The sequence below is a fragment of the Ambystoma mexicanum genome, chromosome 8 (genome assembly GCF_040938575.1).
Source record: "Ambystoma mexicanum isolate Mex_15411 chromosome 8, UKY_AmexF1_1, whole genome shotgun sequence".
NCBI classification, from domain to species: Eukaryota; Metazoa; Chordata; class Amphibia; order Caudata; family Ambystomatidae; genus Ambystoma; species Ambystoma mexicanum.
In genome coordinates, this window is record NC_090929.1 from 76,419,085 (window position 1) to 76,443,679 (window position 24,595).

The 24,595-nt window shown below is 46.7% G+C and overlaps 1 protein-coding gene across 1 annotated transcript in view; it reads right to left on the minus strand.

The window, feature by feature from the left end:
* The window catches only part of AK8 (adenylate kinase 8), a 564,615-nt gene that overhangs the window by 428,935 nt on the left and 111,085 nt on the right, over positions 1-24,595 (minus strand). The window contains exon 5 of the mRNA XM_069609314.1: positions 22,003-22,071. Within this exon, the coding sequence (XP_069465415.1) occupies positions 22,003-22,071 (69 nt within the window). The remainder of the gene's footprint in view (positions 1-22,002; positions 22,072-24,595) is intronic.

Genomic DNA, 24,595 nt, shown 5'->3' on the forward strand with positions numbered 1-24,595 from the left:
TCCATTCAGCAAAGGCCCCAACATCCTTCTTCCTGCCACATATTTCCCTCCATTCAGCAAAGGCCCCAAGATCCTTCTTCCTGCCACATATTTCCCTCCATTCAGCAAAGGCTGATATGTTAGCACCCCAAAACCTTAGGCTAGTAAAATGGGGGCAACCAGGAAGATCTTTCTCTGCCGAGGCAGTCAGTCTATGGAATTCATTACTGGTATCTCTTAGGAAAGGAGACAGTTGTCAGTTCTTTAGAGAGAAGCTCAAAACGTGTAGTTTCCCAAAAAGCTATGCATAATCTTCCCCTACTTTCACTTCACTGCTTTCCCTTTCAATAGTCTTTATTAGGGTTTAGTCTGTTTCTGCGTGTCAAGCGCCAAGGGGCCCCCTGTGGCATAAGCTGCGCTATACAAGTATACTTAAAACTAAAAACGAGACTAAACTCTGTCAGGCTATGCCCTCTCTGCGGGGGCATGCCCTCTCTGTGGGAGCATGCCTCCTATGTGAGGGCACACCCATGATTGTCATCTGAGGACAAATCCTACCCATGAGGGCATGGCCACATACGCTGCTGCCGGGGCACATCCTGGCTGTGCAAGTACCTAATCCCTCTGTTGGAGAATGGCTGGACCTGCCTGTGAGGTCATGCCCTCTATGTGAGCAGGCCAGGTGATTTCTGTGGGGGCAGGTCCTTTCTGTGCGGGCACAACCATAGGCATATCCTGTGTGCATGGGCACACCTCACCATGTCTGTCGGACAATACAGTCTCTGTGATGGCATGGTCTGTCTGTAAGAGGAACACCCTTTCCAGGTCTGAGGGCATATCCTGCTTGGGTGAACACCCTGCCGTTTAGCATATGAACGCTGCCCTGTCAGTGCATGTTCTGCCAAAGCGGGGCATAGCTGGCAGAGTGGGGCATAGCCAGTGCTGGAAATGGCCATACATGGCATGGGGATTCTACCTAGACTAGTAGGATGAGGTGTCAGAGTGATGGGGCAGTGATAGGGGTGGAGTCATTGCAAGCAAGGGGCAGCCTTGTATATGTGAAAAGAACACAGGAACAAAATAACACTTGGTTATGTACAGATTACTTGAAATGTTCACAAATCACATAACAAAGCAACCTGACATTATACACCAATTGTTTTGCTGTTGAGCAAAAAGAGTATAATTGTAAGTTTATTTTCCCACTGCTGAATGGGAGTTTATATTTACCAGTATAATACAAACTAATGTGAGTCTAAACAAATCTCTATTTTACTACTGAACCATCTAGACCAGGGGTCAGCAACTTGCGACTCACTAGATGTTTTAGACTAAAGCGTGCATGGTCCCTCACCATTAAATATGCTGGTTTGGGCTGATGGGATATGTAGTCCAAAACATCTGGGGAGTGAAAGGCTGCAGACCCCTGATCTAGACTGAAAGAAACAGAATGAAACAACATGCATCAATCACCTGTCTGTAGTCATTGTCCACACCACAATCAGATTTATGCACGACTTCCCTTTGCAATCACCCACCATTTGTGCCTTTTAAAGGAACATACAACAGACTATATCCACCTCCATTACTCACACACTGCTGTGCCTGCAGCAATCAAATGTTAATCATGTTTAAATGTAAAATAAAAGACAAAACAGAGCAGACCTCTTATGAACTCCTAAGTTAAGCCTTTGAGCACTGGAAACAGCTGATCACTGCGAGTAGAGAGGCAGCTGTGCATGTCATTTATAGGGCCCACCCCCTTCCACTCTGTCATACTGGAAGAACAGCAAGAAAGCACAGTGTTTGACACCTGGTAAAATCCCAATACCACATAGAACGTATGAGACGTTATGCGCTCAGACAACCGTATCAAATGTACCCTCAAACTGATGCAGTAGACATGAGCCAGCAGACACCACTGGACATAGAAGAACTATAAGTAAAGTCTGACAGATGTAAAGTGACATCACTAAAGAGAGAAGATACGTGGATGCACTGAACTCGATGTATAGACATCTAAAGAATGGAGATATGATTGAAGTGACGAAGTAAACATGTATGTGAATATGAAGAAACACCATATACACTAAGAAGACAAGTGACAAGGGATGTAATAAATGTATATATGCAGAAACGCAAGGTAGATGAGTCATATAGGAGCTTGCTAAAGTAGGAAATATAAAGTGAGTAAAGCAGCCATGCTAAGAAAATGGATGTCGGCATTGTATAATAGTAAGCAAGAAGCCTCGAGAAGGGAAACCAAGGCTGCAACGCTGAGGCACTAGAATACAAATTCGTGCAAGAACAAAGAGTATTTGATTGGCTCAGAATGAAGGATACCGCAGCAAGAGCAACTACATGGCTCAAAAGGAGTCCAAGAGGATAAACTAAATACACAGGACATATTTCTCTTGGATTAAGTAAAGGAGTGAACAATTGCGAGTGCCAAGTATTGTTCAATTTAAGATGCAGAAAGCACATGCAGGACGGAGCAACCAAGTCTCCAGAGGCCGAGGAGAGTAATAGCACCCAATAGAATGGAATCAAATAGCAATAAATAGAAGGACAGAAGGACAAAATCATGGTCTCCTCACACGTGATTCAGGACCGGAAGACAAGCCCTATTCATAAAGCTCCAGATGAAGATAGCAATGTACCTTAACTCCCTTTAAAGTTCTGAGGAAGTGAACAGACAACAAGGGCAACCACCAAGAAGAAGCCTTGGATTAGGGCCTAACTGATCAGAGATGGTAGGCTAATTAGATAAGAAAGCCAGTTGTCTGACATTCCCTTGCACCTGGGCTTCGTTGTTTAAGTGCTGCTAATGAGCCGAATGTCCAAGGTTGGTAAGAGAGTGGCAACCAATCATGAGGGTCTATGTAATGGTGGACCATACATTGTTGCACGGGCCTATCCGCTGCTGGTATTACGCTATCATCTGCATTTTACGTAGTTGGATGTGGTTCAAGGTGTGCCTACTGTGAGAAACCATATGGTGTCTCACCCGCTATCCCCGGGGATCTCTATTTCAGGTGGCCTCCCCTTTCTGCACAAACACTAGGACAAGGAAGAGGGTGACTCTTATACATCGTACTGAACATGTCCTGCTAATCGGGTCAGGCAAAGTCAGGCACTGGACTTCAAATGCATACACCCGATTCCAATTAGCTCTCCTCACACAGCTAAAAGTCAGAACTTAGAGACACACTCTGAGCAAGGTGGAACACAATTATAAGCAGAACATCTGGGGTGAAGGTGAACCTACTGTAGCAAAGCGACAGACCAAGTGAAGAGAGCAGCAGGCGGTAAACCCCCAAGAGTTCCATACAGGTGGTTGTTTCCTCCACAAGCCTGTGAAAGACATGTGGAGAAGGCCAGATCCACAAATCGAAGACTGCATTGTGTTTCAAGGATGCCAGCAACTCTCCTGGGGGAACGCCAGAGTTGGAGAGGTGAAGTCAAGTCTGTGGTACTAACCTTGACTTGTGAATTGGACATCGTAAAAGCAAGAGAAAACCGCACAAAGCCAGTGAGTTGGCAAGAAACATGAGAGACCAGTGTGTGCTAAGAAGGATTGAAGTTTTCAACAAAATATTGCAAATGAACGCTGTACGTGTGTGGATGAGACTCAAGGAAAGGCAGACCTGCAAATGAACTTTAAAAGCAAGAACAGCTGTGGTATCGGCGATACTGAGCAAGGGTCAGGTGAAAACTAGTAGCCCACTCGAAAGTCTCTGTGAAATGCACATTGTTTGAGATGAAAAAAGTATATTAACTGTATAAAGGAAAGTGAACAAGTTTATAAAGGAAAGGAAAGTCAATTCCCTTATCCAATCCCTTCGCCCCGTAGGTTTTTGTAACTAAGATTGTAGTATGACGTTAGTAGTGACGCGTTTTTGATTCATAATCCATTGTTTTGCATAAGAGCTCTGAGAGCTTCAAGATGTATATGCTTGAATGCGGTCCCTACGTTATGTTGGATCGTTAAAAACGTGGGTTTTGCCTTTCACTTTGGCTATTTCCGTTACAGACTGCAGGATTTCCTGGACTCTCATTTCCACTTAAACTGGGGTTTTCCAGAACAACTTAACATATGGTAGCAGATCGGATGGTTTTGTCCAGAGCACTCGGATTGTCCAAGTTCCCAGCCGCGGCCAGAAGACTGCGAGGTGACCTGTGGAGACCGGTATGCGTGAACTGAGAGAGGTCAGCAGAAGCCCCCTTGGAGAAATTCCTGTACGATTCCCGCGGGGCACCCCGTAGGACAGAGGGCGCCTGTCTAATTGAGGGAGATTTGATACAGAAGGTCTTAGCTGCTCCATGAATGTAAGTATCGGCCTGGAAAATTTAAAACAGGGGAGGGAATTGTTTGTATGTGGGGGAACAGTGACAAAATAAATGATTAATGAAGATGGATAACCTGTGACAAGGTCACAGAGGATTATGTAATATGGCTCGTACAAGGTATTAATGGTAACAAGATATCCCAGGACAAGGTCACGGAGGATAACATACTCTTTATAGGATAATAGTGATAAAGTTGGATTACTTCACCATTTGTGTAGTGATTACTGGCGCCAGCCGTAGATTGTAAGGTGGTTTAGTTTTGTAAAAAGTAAATTTCTGCGTATATTGTGGAGGACGTGAAGCTGTGCTTTGGACCAAAGGCTACGATCCGGAGCATGGGTGGAATTTGTGGTGTTGCTATGTAGTTGTTGTGACATAGAAGATGTGCTTTTGAGGTGAGATGTGGAAGCGTTGGGAGTAAGGGGAAATATTGTTGGGGGAAGAGTGTAAAGGAGGGGTGAATAAGACAGTAAGTTGGAATCAAAATAAAGGTTTGGTAAGTATCAACAGACAAAATGATCGTGACGTGCCATCATGGGAGACACTCCCCTTATTCATTTATTTAAAGCATTACCCCGGTACAAAATTACCAAGTACCACGCCCAATGGGTTTGACACACTGCGGGCAAGATGTTTATGATTTGGACACAGGAGGGCACTCTTTCGAGATCAGTACCGCAACACATGATAGCCAATTTAGAATTGTGGAAGATGCATGGGGATGAGAGAGGAACCACCCACGAAAGAGTGGATGCTTAATCAGCATTAAGGGGAAGAAAACAGCGCCCTTGGATCCTCCTCCTCCTCCCAGAACACTGATTTGCCTCCCCAAACACAGGGACTTTACCCACTACAAGAATTAAAAGCAGCGGCAGGATACACTATTCCCATATATGCGCCCCCCCCCTCTACAGCAGCAAAGATGTTATAAACAGAGTAAAAATAAATAAACGAAATTCATTGACCACACGCAATTAATATGGTGAACACTGAGAGTTACGGACAAAACAGAGAGGTGGAGGAGCAGAAGTGGAGACAGAGAGACAGTGGGGGCATTAGAGGGGGCATTAGGGAGGAGACAGCAATTGCCTGCAAACAAATGGGTGGGGAAACAAATTACATGGAAAGAGTATGGATGGTTTTAAAGTAAGAGGAAGGGAATTTAGAGGAAGACGGGAAAAGGAAAAGAAAAGAGGACAGGAGAAGAGAGAAAGAGAATGTGAAAGAAGATATGAAGAAGAAATGGAAAAGGAAAAGGAACGAGAGGCACACAGAGAGAAGGAGAGAAAACAAGAAGAGGAAAAAGAAAGGGAAAGTCAAAGAGATGCAGAGAGGGAAAATTAAAGGAAAGGAGAGGAAGAAAGAGACAGGGACAGACAATAGAAATAGAAAGTAGCAAGGAAAGGAGATGAAAAGAGATAGATGAGATTATCGTACGGTCCCGGATAAAGAGAGAAATTAAAAACAGGAATGGAGAGAAAGACAAAGGAGTTGGGAAAGATGCAGCAAGGAAGTGGATGAGATACTCAAAAAGTATACTCTTCCAGATGAAGTTGAGGGAGAAGACATGAAAAGGCAGATCGGTAATTTGTACAGAAGCAGAAGGGATGGGGCAAGTAGCATAGCAAAGATGAGAGGAGGGTCTCCACAAGGTGAGGGAAGGAGCATATTGGAAGAGGTATTGAGAGGGACATATATCACGAGTCTCCGCAGGAGAATAGATTTTGAGGAAAGGGATGATGAAGGAGGTGAAAGTAATGAAACAATGTTTACAGATGAGGAAGAAGATGAAGAGGTGAGGGCCACACAAGCCTCCTCTACAAGTGCCAGGGAAAGAGACAGCATGGTCAGATTTGAAAGACCCAGAACGAAGAAAGCCAGAACATGTGGCTTATCGGAGACGTCCAAAAGTGCGATCAAGCAGTTTGGAAGAGAGATCCCCATATGTGAATAGGTTGAGAACTTTTCAGGGCGAAAGAAAGTTAGTATGACAAATGCAGTTATAAAGATGAAGGGTGTGGCTGCACTCGAACAAAGAGCAGAATTGGCACAGTTCCCATTTTTGGAGAAGGGGGGAGGATGGCCACAGATGGACAGCAACAATTTAGTCTGTAAGCTACCAACACTGACATCGGGAGTGGGCAAGTGGATTTATGAGTCAGAAAGAAAGACAGCAGGAATGATGTTAGCAGTGGCTGACATAAAAATCTTGCTTGCGGCCATAATAGGAGAGAGGGCAGATGACATTTGGAAACAAGCGGGCTATCCTGGAGCGACGGTCCAGAACACCACTCATGACTATGCACCTTTCAACAAGTGTACGGCTGATGTATAGAGAGTACTTCAGGTACAGTATCCCGAATTCATCAGAAATGAGCGCAATCATGACACGTAAGATGTGCGACGACAAAGACCTGGTTGTTTATATTCAGGAGATTCAAAATGACAGCTCGAAACTAGAGAGCTGTGGGACAAAACAATATATACATTTTATCATATATTGTACCAGGGGCTGCCTGAAGCACTGCAGTGACAATTAGAAAAGATAATGGCAATGGAATCAATCCACGGCCAGAGATTCAATTTACTATAGTTTACCACTGTCGGTTAAAACAAGAGAAAGACAGAAAGAGAATTGTGGAAATAAAACTGGAGGAAGCAAAATTAGTTCAGAGAAAGCTACCAAAGGTTTCAGTGGAAGGAGCAGTGCTAACCAGTGGAAAGGGGTCGATTACACAGGCAGCACGGCAGTTACAGCCAATAGCCAACGGGAACCTTGTAGGAAGGGGAGAGTATATTTATTTCCTGCGAGGAAGAGGGGATGCACCTAGAGGCAGAGGATTCAGATTTCAGGCTCCACAGGGAGGGGTGTTTAATGGAGGACAACCTAGGTTTGGAGGACAGACATTGCAGTGTTGGACGTGTGGAAACATGGGGAACATTTGCCGGGTGTGTAGAAACATTGGAGGAATGGAACAGAATTGGACAGATCAAATAAGGGGTGACAGCATACCCCCCAACTTATAGCACAGAACCACCTGAATATTATGCCCAGGATCACACACAGTATCGGACACAAGCACCACAAATGCAACCTACACAGCAAGAAAGGCCAGTGCAAATGTAATAAGCACCAATGCAAGCACATAAAGCCCCCATGCAGACACAGCAGATACTGATGCAAACACGAGCACATGTACAGCAGAATACAGTGGCAACAAAGAACACAAATATACTGCCACAGACACCCACACCCAGAATAGGGGTGTGACAGTACTGGGAGGGTAGCCTTTCATCGGCACAGGAATGAACGTATACCTACAATAGGACAGCCCACAGAGAGACTTGATGTGTTCCATCTTATCAGTTACACTAGACCCATAAGAGTAACCGAAGTAGGGGTAGCCATAGGTGGCAAAACATTGTCCTTCCTTGTAGGAGCGACTTGATCTTGTGTTAGAGAGTGAAACTACCCAATGTCAGACATTGACATGAATGCACATGTTTTTTCTGGGGCAACAAGTATGGTTTATTTTACTGACGACTTACCTATTACTATAGGAGAACAAGATCTTTACATGGCATTATTGTATTCCCTCAAGACAATAGTCAATATACCGGGGAGAGATTTGATGAGCAAACTGAACATGACAATATCATTCACTGACCAGGGAATAATATGTTCTACTCCAGGGATTCATTATACAAATGCAAAAGAATTCATATCATCATTTTATGGCCAGAAAGCACAAGGGGTATGCCACGAAACCCGCAAATATTCCTTTACCGAGTACATATACTGTTAGCTTAGTTTCCAAGAATAAAAGGTAAACTATTGCGATTACCCACAGAGGTTTTGGTCAGACCAGAATTACTCATGAATGAGGAAGAAGAGCAAGGGATTGCAATAGAGCTAGAAGCAGCTATAGTGAGGGAAGACAGGGTGATTTTGCATGGAGATGGTGATGAGGGAATAAACTGGAGCACAGTGATAGCTCTTGATGAGGGATACAGATAGATTGATTTAACAGATGAAGACTTGTTTGCAGACGATGACTCAGATGATGAAGTAATGTTCCACATAAGTTTTACTTATTAGCTAATTGAAAACAGAGACGTGCCACAGAGAATGGCATTGGTAAAAAAAAGATACTGGGCCTCATTATAACCTTGCCGGACTGGAAACAATGGTGCAGGTAAGCTTACCGGCATCGTGGTTTCCGGACCAGCAAAGTACAAGTCTGCCGGGCGGGTGCCCTCCTGCCCAGCAGGTCTGACTTTCCAGGTGGAACGGCACTTGCCCGCAGAGTTTCACAGAAGCGCCAGCACCATTATTAACGGTGCCAGTGTTTCCGTGGTCCCCAATCCCATAGAGTCCTATAGGACTCTATGGGAATGGGGAAAAACAGTTTATCGCATGACTTCCCAGCCGCTGGGGTTGTAATCCCCTGGTGTTACCGGCAAGTCAGGCACCAGTAACTGTTTACCGGTCCGGTGGCAACCAGCCGGTATCACCAGCATGGTTACCGCCAGACCCGTAATGAGGCCCACTGTCTTTTTGCCAGAAATATTTGGCACAAGTACCAAACACATTGTGGACCAGTAGTCCATAGGATGTTGGTCGATTAAAAGGAGTAGGGGAAGTCAAAATTAAATTGAAGGCAGGAGCTATTTTACCATGGGTAAGACGATACCCACTGTCGAAAGAAGCAAATGAAGGTATTTATGACACCATTGCAGCTCTAGTGCAACAAGTAGTATTAGTGCCATCAGAATCTCCATGTAACACAGCTGTGCACCCAGTTAAAAAGTCAACGGGGAAGTCATGAGATTTAATCAGGATCTACGTCTCCTGAGTAATATTGTTGAAGCAGAATTTCCATTGGTTACGAACCCAGCCACAATATTGTGCAGTATTCCATCTAAAACCAAATAGCTTACGGTGATTTATTTAAATAATGCCATCTTTTCAATCTCCCTCCATGAAGAGTCCCAAGACATGACCTTGTTTTCCTGTCGCTGGATTAAGTTGAGACATACTCATTTACCTTACCTCAGGGTTACTGTGAGTCCCCCTCAATCTTCAACTCCAGATGGATCTAGAAAATGTCCACCTTCACAGCACAGTGATACAATAGGTAGATAACATTTTGCCGTGCAGCGAGACAGGAAAAAAGTGTAGGAAAGACTCAATACAGTTGATGACAGTCTTGGCAGAGAAGAGGTACAAGGTAGACAAGGAAAAAATGCAATATTATCAGGAAGAAGTAGTATATATAGGTCAACTAATATCCCAAGAAGGAAGAAAAGTGACCCCTGAGAGAGCAGAAACGATCATGAAAACATCCAGACCAAAAATAGTGACAGAATTGTACCAATGTGTGGGCCTTTGCAATTACTGCAGGGCATGGGTCTTCGACTACAGTATGTATGTCAGACCACTTTTAAAGGAACTCAAGGAAGCACAGAAGGACATCAGTGGCATAGCCTGGACAGGTGAAATTACAGAGACCGTTGCCAAATTTAAAACAGCAATAAGCACAGTTAGGGAACCCTGATTACAGTGCAGAATTATTTTTTAGCTCCCATTCGAACAGAGTTGTGATGACAGCAGTCCTCATGCAAAAACCATGGGACACAAACCCTTAGCATTCTACAATGGAATCTTAGCTCCAGTGATGAGAGGTAATTATCCAAGTGAACAGGCATTGGCGGCAGTAGGCTTTGCAAGTGAGAATTCTGCTAGCATGACAACGAGCTGTGTAGTAAAATTATATGTTGAGCATGCCCTGTTTGCGATTCTTGAAAAGCCTTAAAACACATTAATCACACAGAGAGCAAACGGCTACGAGAAGATTATATCAAACCCATCTATCAAAATTGCCAGATGCAGAGTAGTGAATCAAACACAATTCATAGCAGAGCCAATATAAGAAGGGGACAATGTACATGATTACCCCAAGTACACTGAATATCATGATGAGAAACCACATCTTAAAGAAAATGCACTAGATGGGGGACAGCCCTCTTTATTGACGGGATCTCGTCAATTGATCAGAGCACAGGCGAAAGGCACACTGGGACCACAGTGGCAAAAGCAAGACTGAATGACAACTTTGAGAGAGACAGTGGCAAGTGCAAGATTGCCACTGCATTTCTCGGCACAAGCAGCGGAATTGGTAGCTCTCATTTTGGAACTTGATACGCATGAAGATGAGGCAGTAGCAGTGTATTCCGACTAAGTCTATGGGACGTCAACAGTACATGCGGGACTGTCACATTGGAAGAGGCTTGTCTTCTTATGTGCAGGGGGCATGCCAGTACAACATACGCCGCTATTGGACAGGCTCATAAACGCACTTCAACTCCCACTGGCCATCGCTGTGGTGAAGTGCACAGCCCACAATAAAGGTACACATTTAGTTTCCCTTGGCAATAAGGCCACAGATTAAGAAGCAAAAAGAGCAGCATATTTTTCTGAAATATCTGAATTTGAAACTGAGCCAAATAAGTACACACATACACGAAACATGGTAATGAAGGAAGGCTCTAATATGCTACCTATAGCCCAAATTACTGAGTTGCAGGGAAAAGCGCCATCAGAAGAACAAGAATTCTGGAAATGAAGGGGGTGCACACTGTCCCCCACAGATGCAATGTGGTGGCAGGACAGCACCAGGAAACCAGTTATGCCTTCAGGATTACTTAAAGTCGCATTAGATCAACTACATCACCCAGTGCACACAACACTAGAGTTTCATGCAGTTTTGATCTCTGAAGACTGGTTTGTTTCTAACCTGGCAGAGCATGTTGCCGATTTCATTGTGAACTGTCTAACTTGCCAGCAATTTACTGCTGGGCACACACTGCGAACAGTGAGAGGAGAACAATACCCCACCCTACTGAACCCTTCCAGCATTTGCATATTGACTATGTAGATATGCTCCAAGTCTGTAATGGCTAAAAGTATATGTTAGTAGTTGTATGTACCTTTTCCCAATGGACTGAATCAGGTCCAATAACACATACTGATGCCACATATGCTGTAAATGTCCTCATACGTGAGATCTTACCAAGGTGGGGAGCGAGCGAAGTTCTCAGGTCTGACAATGGAACACATTTTGTAAATGAAGTCTTTGAGCACATCAGAATTCTGTTGGGCACTAAGCACACATTATCTTCCGCTTATCACCCACAAGTAAACAGCCTCTCAAGGAACGCTTTGCCAAACTAAAAGTGACCCTGAAAAAAGCCTGTTGTTGTGACTGGCTTGATGTGTGTGTGAGATGTATCATTGCCAACTGGCTCCATGTCATAATTGACAGCTTGAACCAGCTGTGGGTTTTCCCATTGCATTCTGGAGTTGCAGTTTCACTGTAGCTATGGTCCTAGAGGTCCGAGCGTGCAAATGCAGAAGCTAGCACTGTCTAAATATGTCACGCATTACATGGGGCCACTTGGCAGCTATGGAGATGGAGTCCCACTTGTTAAGACCTATGATCTGTCTCACAGTGTGGTTTTAGAGGAGACCGAGTTGCTGTGTCAGCCCTACATGGAATCACAATAGTTGTGTTTAGGCAGACTAAATCTAACTTTTGTGTCATCGCTTCATCGTCATGATCTTCCACAAGAAGAAGAGTTTGAAGTGGGCTTTGCAGTTGATCTCATCAATATATGGGGTGAACTACATTCCTGCATCGAGGATGCTACCTACGTTCTACAGGGTCTTGACCGGGACGAGTGCTATGCTCAGGGTGCCTGCCCAACAGGGAGGTAACCTGCTTGTGTTAGGGGTACCACACTGATATGCAAATAGATATTGCTCCTCTGTAAAAAGTACAGTGAGCTCAAATGTGGTTGTAGACCCTCCCGAGTGGGTACCTTCCCATAGAACAGATATGGCTGTGTTTGTTTTCGGTAGAGGGGCTCCCAGACCTTTTTGTATACGTTTATGAACTTGGGGTTTCTCCCTAAGTAACCTAGGGTAGGCCTGATGTGGACACCTTGCTCACTGTGCTTAGAGAGGCACAGCTTCACCGAGGACCAACTAGGCCGAAACACGTGTCTGGGGTTACTGTGGGTACTCTTGTTCAGAGGAGAATTGCCTAGCATTTCAGTGCTGGGCTGCCCAAGTGGGTGGGACCAGACTGATATGCAAATGGATATTTCTCCTCCATGAAAGGTACAGTGAGCTAAAATGTGTCTGTAGACCCTCCCGAGTGGGCACCTTCCAAGAGAACAGGTTATCTGGCTGTGTTTGCTCTTGGTAGAGGGGATCCAAGACATCTTTGTATACGGCAGAAGATATCCTCAGTTTTAGTTGAGTTGAGATGAGGAAGAGGTTCTTCAGCATTATCCAATCATGCAGTGCCTGGAGGCAGGCGGAAATCTCACAGCAGCGGGTTTCCTTTTCTTGGAGAGTAAAGGCAATTTGGGCATCACCTGCATAACATTAGAATCATGGGGAGAACGGGTTCAGTAACAAAGATAACATTCTAATGCATCCTTTGAAAAGTCATGGTGAGAGGGCAGAGCCTTGAGGGACCCAAAGGCTTAGGGTGTATGTTTTATATTTGAACAAGGAGGAAGGAAGAAATCCATGTACGGGCCAGGTCATTGATGACCATGTGGTTGCCAAGTTTCTAATGAGAGAGCAGTGGTCTACTGTATCATATGCCGCTGATAGTTTTAGTAGGATAAGAATGGATGAGGAATTGGAGTCTAGCGCTGGTCTATGATTCTCTACTCCAGGGTCTGCAACCTGTGGGTCTCCTGACATTTATGGTCTACAACTCCCATGATCCCTAACCATTGACAACACTGGCGAGGGCTGATGGGCGCTGTAGTCCAAAACAACTGGCATGCCAATGGTTGCAGATACCTGCACTGGTCCCGACGAGAGGCTCCAGCTGAATCCAAACCTAAACTTTGAAGTTTTTATCGAGGTAGTCTCAGATCCCCAGATCCCATACTCTAGAGAAGCAGGTGGACGTGCTTTCCCTAACTCCCGCACCCTCACCACCGTCATACTGGAACAGCAGGCGGAGGGCCCTATATGGGACCCCATGTGTTATGCCTATACCACATCGAGTATACGAGTGACAACCATATCGAATGTGTCCTTGCACTTAGAATGTGGAAGGATATTGTGCTGAAGGATGTCAGCATGCACCATTGGACATCACAGAGCGTTGAGTGAAATCTGATGAGGACAGAGTGATGTCATGAAGATGTATGAAGACATACTGAAATTATATGAAAATACTTAAGAGTGATGATGTAACTGAAGTGACAAGAGAAACATGCACAAAATGATGAAGTGAACATATATGCAAAGAAGATAAAGTAGCTTGCTGACAAATAAGTGTAAATATGCAGCAACGCAATGTAGATAAGACATATAGAAGCGTGCTCAAGAGGGAAAAATAACGTGGCATGGGCGGCCATGATAGGAAGATGGGTGTCGGCTCCTGCAAAGATTCAATTCATCTACCTCAGAGACAGACCAGGAGTGCAGAGTCAGGAGGCGCTGGAAAACAGCTTCATGTGCAAAACAAAGAGGAGTCTATGTTGGCCTGGGATCAAGGATGCTATTTTCAAGGAATAGCTGCAAGGCACAAAGGGATGCAGACAGATGAATGATGTGCGTGTGCCATATTTCGCTTAGATTGGAGAAGAAGAAAACATCTGCAAGAGCCAAGTATTGGACAATTAAGTGTATAAAGTCTGTACAAGATAGAGTGGGCAAGTCACTAGAGGCCAAGAGGACCAATGACACCCAGTATAATTGAATGAAATAGCAGTAAATAAAAGGTCAAAATGGACACATTCGTGGTCTCTTCACAAGTGATCCAGAAGTCAAAAACAAGGGCTATTCATTAAGCTGTGGATGAAGATAGAGAAGTGCTTACACTACCATGAATGTTCCAGAACAGAGAGCAACTACAAGGTCAACTACAGATGAGAAATGCTGGCTCATGGCCGGACTGATGAGAGATGATGGACTAATCTGACGTGACTCAAGCACCTGGGTTTCGTTTTGCATACGTGCTGCTAGCCAAGCCGAAAGTCCAAGGTTGGGTGGGGATGCCAACCAATCAGTGGGTCTATGGGGAAATCTGGTACACAATGTTGCATCGACTAATCCGCTTCCATTTTGTCTGCTATAATTAGTATTATACATATTTAGAGGTAGATTGAGGCAAGTCTATCAGATAAGAGAAAGCCAATGGTGTACTAACCCATATGTATTCTATAAGTAGACATATTCCCCTAACCAATCCCTCCTGTTGATAGGTTTTACTGTTTGCCACGTGGGATGACGTCATAGATGACACATACTGGGGTATAAGACCTCTGTGCAATGAAGTTTGTGTGTGAGTGCGCAAGCATCCGTCTGATGTTTTCCAGTTGACCCTGCTTTATTAAATAAACTGAGAATAAAGTAATATTTTGGCATATTTTCTGGGTCTGTCCAGTTATTTGGTCTGAGATCTTTATTGGTAATTCTATCTAGTACAAGAGACGCTTCAAGGTGCTAGAGCACAATACTCTGCCCAAAGACTTAAGAGCCTGCTTCTGAAGGATGGCACTGCCAAGTGGTGATCGGGCATAGCCCGCCTTTCTTCCGACGGTCTGGCATAGATGTATGTGCCAGAAATGAATGGACTGCATCTTTGCGCTGCAAGCTGCATTCCTGCGCTGCATCTAAAATAAAGTGACAGAAAAATCCAGACACCCACCCAAAAATAATGCATCATTCTTCTTAGCGAGTTCTTTCTTCCACCTCAAAGGGGGGGGCGGGGGGTTGCCATTTGGGTACATGCACATGCAAAAGTAGAATGTGTAGTGTAACAGTGTAAATGTATTTTTTTTACCTAAAAAGTAAATGATCTCAACACGTGCATGCACCACCTAATTATACACATTTCTTTACCACAGTTAAAGGTTACACCTATTTTCACTCTGTAATTGTGTATTTTTTACTAACTCATGAAGTGCTGAAACACGTTATGACTGCACTTGCATGGAACCCGGGAGCAAATGAACCGTATTGGGTGCTGGGGAGCGTGACATACAGGTGCAATGTGCAAGTTGCAATGTTCTGCAATGCACCCAGTGAGGTGCATTAGGGCCTGACCAGGTTAAGAAGCGGTACCCATGCGTCTTGTTAAACAATGTATTTCTTGTTTGTTGCGGGTATCTGCGTTTCTTCGCGTCACTGACAGATGGGTGCAAGAATCACGGGTCAATCGATCAGGGTGCAAATGCGTCGGGGTGCAGTCCAGCAAGGCGCAACACCGCAATGCAGGTCAACATAGTGCACATATCACACTGTACAGGAGTAGCGGTCAATATCACATGTCAAACCAGCAGGGTGCAATTATCACACTGTATGTATCCAGTAGGATGCAATATCACAGTACAAGTCCGCATGGTGAAAATACCACACAGTAAACCAGCAGGGTGCAAAATCACAGATACGTTAGCGTGGTGCAAATATCACAATTTAAACCCGCAGGGTGCCATATCCCAGTGAAAAATCAACAAGGTGCAAATATTGCACTGCAAGCCAGGAGTGTGCAGTACCAATTTGCAAGTCAGCATGGTGCAAATATCACACTGCAAATCACTAGGGTGCAATATCACATGCACATCAAGAAGGGGCGAATATCACATTGTAAACCAGGAGGGTGCAATATCACATTGCAAGTCAGCATATAACACATTGCAAACCAGGAGGGTGTAATTTCCCAGTACAACTCAGCATAGCATAAATATCACATTGTAAACCAGGAGGGTGTAATTTCACAGTACAACTCAGCATAGCATAAATATCACATTGTAAACCAGGAGGGTGTAATTTCACAGTCCAACTCAGCATATTACAGTACAAGTCTGCATAGTGCAATAGCACACTCCAGACCAGGAGGGTGCCATATTACAGTGCAAATCAGCATGGTGTAAATATAACACTGTAAACCATTGGGGTGTAACATCCACAGTGCAAGTCAGCATGGTGCAGATATCCCACGGTTTCCTTTTTTGTTTCCCTTTTTGGGATTTGAACCTCTGCTCTTGCATTTGCTCTCATATGTAAAGTGCACTGCTGCTTCCTCAAGCAGCCCACTGGCCTCACGAACCAATAAACAGCATAAAAGGAGCCAATCTCGAAAATCCATGGAAGACTCAAGATGCCTGCTCTGTTGACATTGTTAGAGAACAGTGGGGTGACCTACGGCCTTATGGGAAATGTAGTCCCTATAGACTGCATACTGGGGTGCAACTGGAAGAGACAATATAATCAAAGCATCGCTGCCAACTGGCATGCGACTTGAGGGTCTGACCCACAAGGGAAAGGTCTGCCAGTCTCAAAGGCTCCCTTTAGACTTGTGAAGTTGATGGATGACAGCGCCACCTTCTGTTCCCACTGAGAAAGATATTACCCTGTGCATCTGTGGATCTGACCGTAGCTGTTTCAACGACAAGTAGCTCACAACAGTTTTGGATACACAGAGAGCGTGGCTGGGATGGAGTCCGATCATTTCAACCTTTTCAGTTGAACAAGGCCCCCTGAATCAGGGCTCCCCCGAGCAGCTGCCTCCATGCTGAAGAAACAACATACTTGCTTAATTGCTTACTCCTGGTCTCGGGTGGATAGCTCAGGGGAAACGCTCTCATCTTGGATGCAAGACGACACGGAACAACACAGGTTCGAACCCCGGGTCTGCACTTAGGAAACTCCGGGTAGGAAGCGCGTTATAAATAACCAATCAGAATGGAGGGTTTAAATGAGCACTTAGATGTCCCTGCAAAAATGCATGCTGCCATCGTCTTGAGGGATCAGGATGATTGGGCGTGCGGTGCGGGAAGACTCGACCCGCTGCAGACGGGCTTCAGGAAGGGAACAGCACTAATGCCAACATTTTCACTCTGGGCATGCTGAAAAGGGAAGCCATGCTGAGGCCGAAACCATTATATATGGCATTCATCGACTTCTCCGTGGCATTTGACAGCGTAGATAGAACCCGTCGCTGATCCAAACTCAGACAGTAGGGGTGCCCAGAACACCTGCTTGAGATGCTCTCAAATACTTTCATTCAGACCAGGGATGAGACAAACGTACAAGACCTCTTGCTGGAATGTGGGCGGTCTGTCCCAGGAACGAGTGTCGAATATCTGCTATTTGGGTTGTAGACTGTTTGAACTACAGAACAACATTGAGTCGCAAAGTTACTATTGTCTCAAAATGCTAATGCTTGCCACCCAAACTTGTGCTGTGACTCCCAAATGTGGCCACTTTTCCTCGAGGCCAGGGCTTAAATTCTATATGATTAAGGTCCTACGAATGATAACTTATGGGGGCGAGAATTTGGGTCTCCCGATATCCCTTGATGGTCATTCCTTAGAGAGGCTTATTTGGAGGAAGGTCTTGCAAAAATACCCAATGCAGGTCCAGCAGCTGTTATCCGCTCTGAGCTAGGTTTATCCTACATTCAATTTTATCTCAACTGGAAGAATTTTCCTTATTGAGGAACATCATTTGTGCAGAGGCAGGCTCGATCTGGTGGTTATTAAAGCCGCTCCTCCCCAAGAAATCCTGGAACGCCTTAAACGCTTGGGAAACCGAGTGTTACACCATCTGTGAGAGGTACGGTATCTCCAGGGACATAGCTTTGTACCAACCAACTGTTCTCAAAAGCAGACTTAAGGAATGCGATAAGATAGACGCAATTGCCAGAGTCAGAACATACCATTTATACGGAGGCTTGCGGATCGGCGTCAGACCAGTGGGAATCTGTCCTGAATATTTAAGTAAATCCTCTGGGACATCCTGGCGAGCTAGGGTGATGAGGTGGCGGTTAAACCTGTCCTTGACTAATGCAATTATAGGTGCTAGGAATAAAATACCCAGGGCTTCGGTCTTGCTCCTTGCCAGAGGAGGTGGAAACCATGCAACATATGTTATTGCACTGCGGGGGGGATTAGGGGGGGAGGCGTATGTTTTACTTTGGTCACCTGTCTCAACATTATGCCCCGGTCTCTGCCGAAAGAGTGTGGCAGCTTATTATGAACTCTTATCGTCACAATAATTGGTTGGTTGCTGCAATTCATTTTTTAAAAGAAGTTTTAGACCAGTAACATATTACGATTGATGCATTTTATGGTTTTCATGTTTTTTGATCTTTTATTGTGAAATTGTTTTTTTCTTGAATGTTTTGTTAAAGGTTACTTTGTTAACCAAATAATAAAATAAAAAAATGTGCACTTTGCATTGCGTACGTTACATGTTGCCTTTGCTGACAATTCCTTTAGACTTGTGGCATCCATCAGCGTTCTTATCACCTCATTGCCATTTTACTCTGGTTTGGACTACATTAGCACCTTGCTGAGAAAGAGCACTTAATAGCTTTTCGGTGGACATTAAGTGCTTTAGCTCCCCACTGGTTGCCTGTCCCCTGATCATCTTCAGCTATTAACCCCCTCGCTGCATTCCTTTATGTCTGTTATAATCTAGGCGCTCCTAGATGCCTAGGACTGTTATTCCTAGATGTATGCAAGGGGTTCCCCAAACATCATGCTGCAATGGGTGCCCACGGGCCGTGGCATATCTTCAGCTGGCCCTGCACATGGCAAAGAAAACACAAGCAGCATAGGTTCCCACTCTCAATGTAAGCAATATTAACTGCCCTTTAATGGTAGAAGCTGCAACATGTTGTGAGTAACTGGCGTGTCAGGCACATACCTATCTAATACCTATAGACAAGCCCAAACGGTTGGCTTGGCCTGACCCTGGTTTTAATAAGACTTCAGTGAATGACACGCATAACACTAATAAATGATTAAGACATTTTCATTATACCAGCAGCACATTTACAGCGCCATTAAGCCATCCACTCTCAGAAGTCTGACTGGCCAAAGGTGGTTGTTACTACTTGATAAAGCTAGCTAAAAGAAATCTCAGGACAATGTGTTTTTGGTGGGGTGGGACAGAAAGTGGATGGGAATACCATAGGGATTCGCATGGCAGTGTCAGTCAATGGGGTTGGGGGGCAGGGTAACCAAACAACAACTACACGCTTTGTGTCCCTCCTCACATCCCATCTCCATCCTAGCTCTCCTTCCTTGCAATAGTTTCAGCTTGTAGCGTCATCTAATAGTCAAAACTAAAAAGCACATTTTGAGAAAAATGCAGGTCACCTCATTTACCTTATTCACAACAGTGACATGCACACCCCTGGAGGGTTGTGCGCCAACACAAATGACGCACCCTTGGGACTAATGAATGACAGGTTCGCAACGCCCATGTGGGTGGTGGGAGCACAATTCATAGAGCCTGCCATTGTGAAATGGGAAAAAAATATTTCTATCCCTGTATGAGGGATAGAAATGCAAGTAGGACAGCAGCGGTTCATACCCGTCCTGTCATAACAGGGTCAGAAATGGCCCTGCCATGCACTGCGCATCCCCCTATACCGAACCTGTTTGATCTATGTCTATTTTAGGGACATCACGTTTGTGAATTCGGGGTGTGCATTGACACACGCAGAGCAGAAATTTTCCCTTATTTGCATAAATGTGCAACAGGGGTGAAAAAGTGCATCTGAATGTGTGCATCTCCAGTAACCATAGAGGGCTGCCTTGGGCCAAAAATAGTTATCAGTATCAGGCGCACTGTTTCATATTGAGGCGGGTCTTCCCTGATGGGAACTTCTCTTAATGCACTGCACGAGTCACAGCAGGAATCATGTCATTTAGTGGCTAAAAGTGAAGGTAAAATGTAGGTAAGATCTTCCAAATAATGTTACTTTAGGGCTGGGATACCTTGGGGAACCTTGTTGGATCAACATGGGTTGGGAAAGTCTGCTGCTCTTTGCAACTTCAATCTAGACTATATATAAACACATGCACGCGCAACAGCGCACGCGCACACACACACACCTGTTGCTAATATGAACAGTTTTGGGGTTGGTGCATGGAACGTTCATGCGGGAGATGCAGTTTTGGGCTGCGTGGTGTTGCGGCAAAGATGATCCTCAATACCCTTGTTGAAGATTGGCATCTCTGGCGACAAGCCAACTTTACCAGTTTTGCCAAGTCTGTTGACGTCACATCCCCGGCCAGTGTTGTATTAGAGCATACGCTTAATTCCCACTCGCTAAAATGCCACTGCTGAAATGCCTCCAATACTTACGTAACATGGCATGTACTGTTTAGGGTGGAAGATTGCCAACTGTACTGCAAAAGCAGATGCCATGCTGGTCTGTGGTGCCCATGCTCTGACTGGCCAATATGGTCGGGAGGGCGGTGCCTGAAGGGCAGCACCATCATTCTAGGGTGGCCCAGATTATTGGGTCAAAGTGGGCCAGCCAGTCTTTTAAACAAAGAGAGCTAGTTTGAAGAGTTACTTCACTGTGCAGCTATGTTTTTGACCAGTGTTACTGAATAAATATTCTTTATAACCCACAATTTACTACACATTTATCCTCCCCATATCCATGGGGTATTACTCAAACAGTTGGTCACAATACAAACGAATTCCCCAACCAGAAAAATCGATAGAGTGCAGAACCAGGAGCTCTAAACTGAAATTGAGCACTGGTTGACATTTTCACATGCAAATTAGACAGCTGAACTCCATGCAATCCTTGTGAGTGCTCAATCAAAGCTCAACTAACTTCAACAAGTCCTCAACTTAACAAATTGAGGGTTAGTGAAAGTGAAAGTGCTCAACTCTGGGCGCTCCACTTGTTTGGCAATTTCAAGGGGCCTAATGGTGGTGTTCAACTTGCCTTGAATGAATGCTTGGTGAATGCTCAATTCAAATGTGTGTATGGGTTGGCATTTGCGAATGTGGGCAACATTTTCATTGGTGCCAGAGCCAATTTTATGCCCCGGTTCGACCCCGGTGCTACCTGTGCTGGTATTTGCCTGATGACCAGTGCCCGGGGGGAGGATGTCGGCCAGTGGTGGCTAGCCTGGCGGATACCCCTACAGCAGTGCCCGGATCTGCTGCCGATAGGTTTCCCTTGAGTGGTAAACACAGGGCATCTCTGCTGTCTGCCCCAGGTAGGGTGACCAGACGTCCCGGTTTTGCCGGGACTGTCCGGGTATTGCACCTCGATCCGTCCTGGGGTCCCGAGCCTTTTTTAATTTTAAAAACACTGTCCTGGGATTTGGGGATCGGGTGGATACCAACCCGGTTGTTGGCCCGATGTCATGATTTTTCCATCGTTTGCCCAATAAACGTGATGGTATCCACCCAATCTATAAATCCCACTTCGGGTGCTCTCCTCACTCCATAAACAGGCCACCCGCATAGAAGTAGGACTCGTTTCACAGCTGAAGCTGTAGTCCTACTTCTATGTCAGTGGCCTGTGCAGGTTGCACCCTAGCTAGCCCCAGGCAACAGACAAGGCCCCGCGTGTTGCAGGCAGCTTTGATCCGCGGCGTGTTCTGGAGTTAGCATATGCACAAGCTCACCCTCTCTTTCTGCATCTGATAAAGCCCCATTGCTCGCCTGCCTCCCCCCTCGCCCCCCATACACGTTGCATTCCAGAAACCCCCGCCCCCTCCCCCCTCCCATGGCTACGCCAGTGCTAACGATGGCCAAGGAGTGGTTTGGGGGTGGGCCCCGCTGCCCACCCACCCCCCCAGAGGGACACGTCTTACCCGTTTGATGCAGTCCGCTTCTGACAGGCGCTCCGCGATGAGCTTGGCCCACAGCGCACTGGGAATTTCCTGCAGAAAAGAACACAAAAAAGACCCAAGAATGAATATTTACAAAGCAGTTCAAAGGGACATGCTGCAGCCTGCGCAGGCGAAGGCCCCCCGCTCGCCCCCAGCCGGTCCCCAAATCAAGCATTCTCCAGGCAGGACCAGAGAAGGGTGTGAGGGAAGCTGCCCCCCACCCCCACAGGTTGGCGCTGCGGGGGAGCTGCTGCGCGCCTTTGCATCTGTCGCCTGGCACAGGGGCAGCGTGCTGCGCGGCGGCGCGCCTGCTGCCAGGCCTCCAGCTTTGATGTGTCACGTCAAGAGAGGCGGGCGCCTGCCGCCGCTTCCACAGCCCGAGCCCGTGCCAGGCACTCCGTGCCACCCAGCTGCCGTGCATGCCCACGCTGCTGGCGCTGAAGAAGTGCCCGAACAGCGCTGGCCTTTCCTGCCCACTTCCAGGCCTTGTGTGATAACCTGTTATCGCGTGCAGCCGCCGACAGGGAAGCACACAGCTACTCATGTCTTCCACGCAGGGTGCCCCCCACGCCCCACTCTACCCCCGCCAGCGTGGCAGGTGTAGCCGGGTCCTACATTCTCAAGGGCACTGGGTCACGTTGACCTCTGCTGCTGTGTGTTCATGCTAGCATGTTCTGCACGTGGCGCTGTTATTGCACCTCCTGCTGTGATATAATGAAGTCTGGGGGGCCAAGGGTGACAGGAGGAGTTCAGCAGGTTGGCACTTTTATTCTATGGCACGGCGGTGCAGTGGGTGCTAAGACAGGTGAGACTGGAGCACTGGGTATGCGTTACCCACGCAACACTGGCACGAGGAAGCCATACATCTGTCACTCACCCAGGGTCGCACACACAGAGGCAGCGATGTAACACTGGCATGGGTGTCACTCACCCAGGGTCCCACCCACAGAGGCGGAGATGGAACACTGGCATGGGTGTCACTCACCCAGGATCCCACACACAGAGGCAGAGACACTGGCACAGGACGACATGCAGCTGTCACTCACCCAGGGTCCCACCCACAGAGGCGGAGATGGAACACTGGCATGGGTGTCACTCACCCAGGGTCCCACCCACAGAGGCGGAGATGGGACATTGGCATGGGTGTCACTCACCCAGGGTCCCACCCACAGAGGCGGAGATGGGACACTGGCATGGGTGTCACTCACCCAGGGTCCCACACACAGAGGCAGAGACACTGGCACAGGACGACATGCAGCTGTCACTCACCCAGGGTCCCACCCACAGAGGCAGAGATGGAACACTGGCATGGGTGTCACTCACCCAGGGTCCCACACACAGAGGCAGAGATGGAACACTGGCATGGGTGTCACTCACCCAGGGTATCACCCACAGAGGCGGAGATGGAACGCTGGCATGGGTGTCACTCACCCAGGGTCCCACCCACAGAGGCGGAGATGGAACACTGGCATGGGTGTCACTCACCCAGGGTCCCACCCACAGAGGCGGAGATGGAACACTGGCATGGGTGTCACTCACCCAGGGTCCCACACACAGAGGCAGAGACACCGGCACAGGACGACATACAGCCGCCACGCACCTAGTGTCCCACCCACTGAGGCAGAGATGGGACATTGGCAGAAGGACGCCATACAGCTGTCACTCACCCAGGGTCCCACCCACAGAGGCAGAGATGGAACACTGGCATGGGTGTCACTCACCCAGGATCCCACACACAGAGGCAGAGACACTGGCACAGGACGACATGCAGCTGTCACTCACCCAGGGTCCCACCCACAGAGGCGGAGATGGAACACTGGCATGGGTGTCACTCACCCAGGGTCCCACCCACAGAGGCGGAGATGGGACATTGGCATGGGTGTCACTCACCCAGGGTCCCACCCACAGAGGCGGAGATGGGACACTGGCATGGGTGTCACTCACCCAGGGTCCCACACACAGAGGCAGAGACACTGGCACAGGACGACATGCAGCTGTCACTCACCCAGGGTCCCACCCACAGAGGCGGAGATGGGACACTGGCATGGGTGTCACTCACCCAGGGTCCCAGATGGGACACTGGCATGGGTGTCACTCACCCAGGGTCCCACACACAGAGGCAGAGACTCTGGCACAGGAGCCATACAGCTGTCACTCACCCAGGGTCCCACACAGAGGTGACAAGAGGACATGATACAACATCTAGGCTCTGCTATGTTGTTACGGTTGTTTTGTTATAGACTATGTTGTTATAAAGTAGTTTGTTTTATTATGCTGCACTGTATCATGGTAGGCCGTTAGGCTATGTGGCTCTAGATCAGGGGTCTGCAATCTTTGGCTCTCTGGATGTTTTGGACTACAACTCCCATCAGCCCTAGCCAGCATAGTCAATGGTGAGGGATCATGGAAGTCTTAACTTGCAGCCACAGGTTGCAGCCCCCTGCTCTAAACTATGTTATGCTGTGCACTTAGTTACATCCACTTGGGGGGGCTGGGGTGCGGAGGGTGGAGCAGCCCTAACCAATCGGACACCACATCACTAGCTGCTCTCTTTCAACCCCAGAGAAAAACCCAT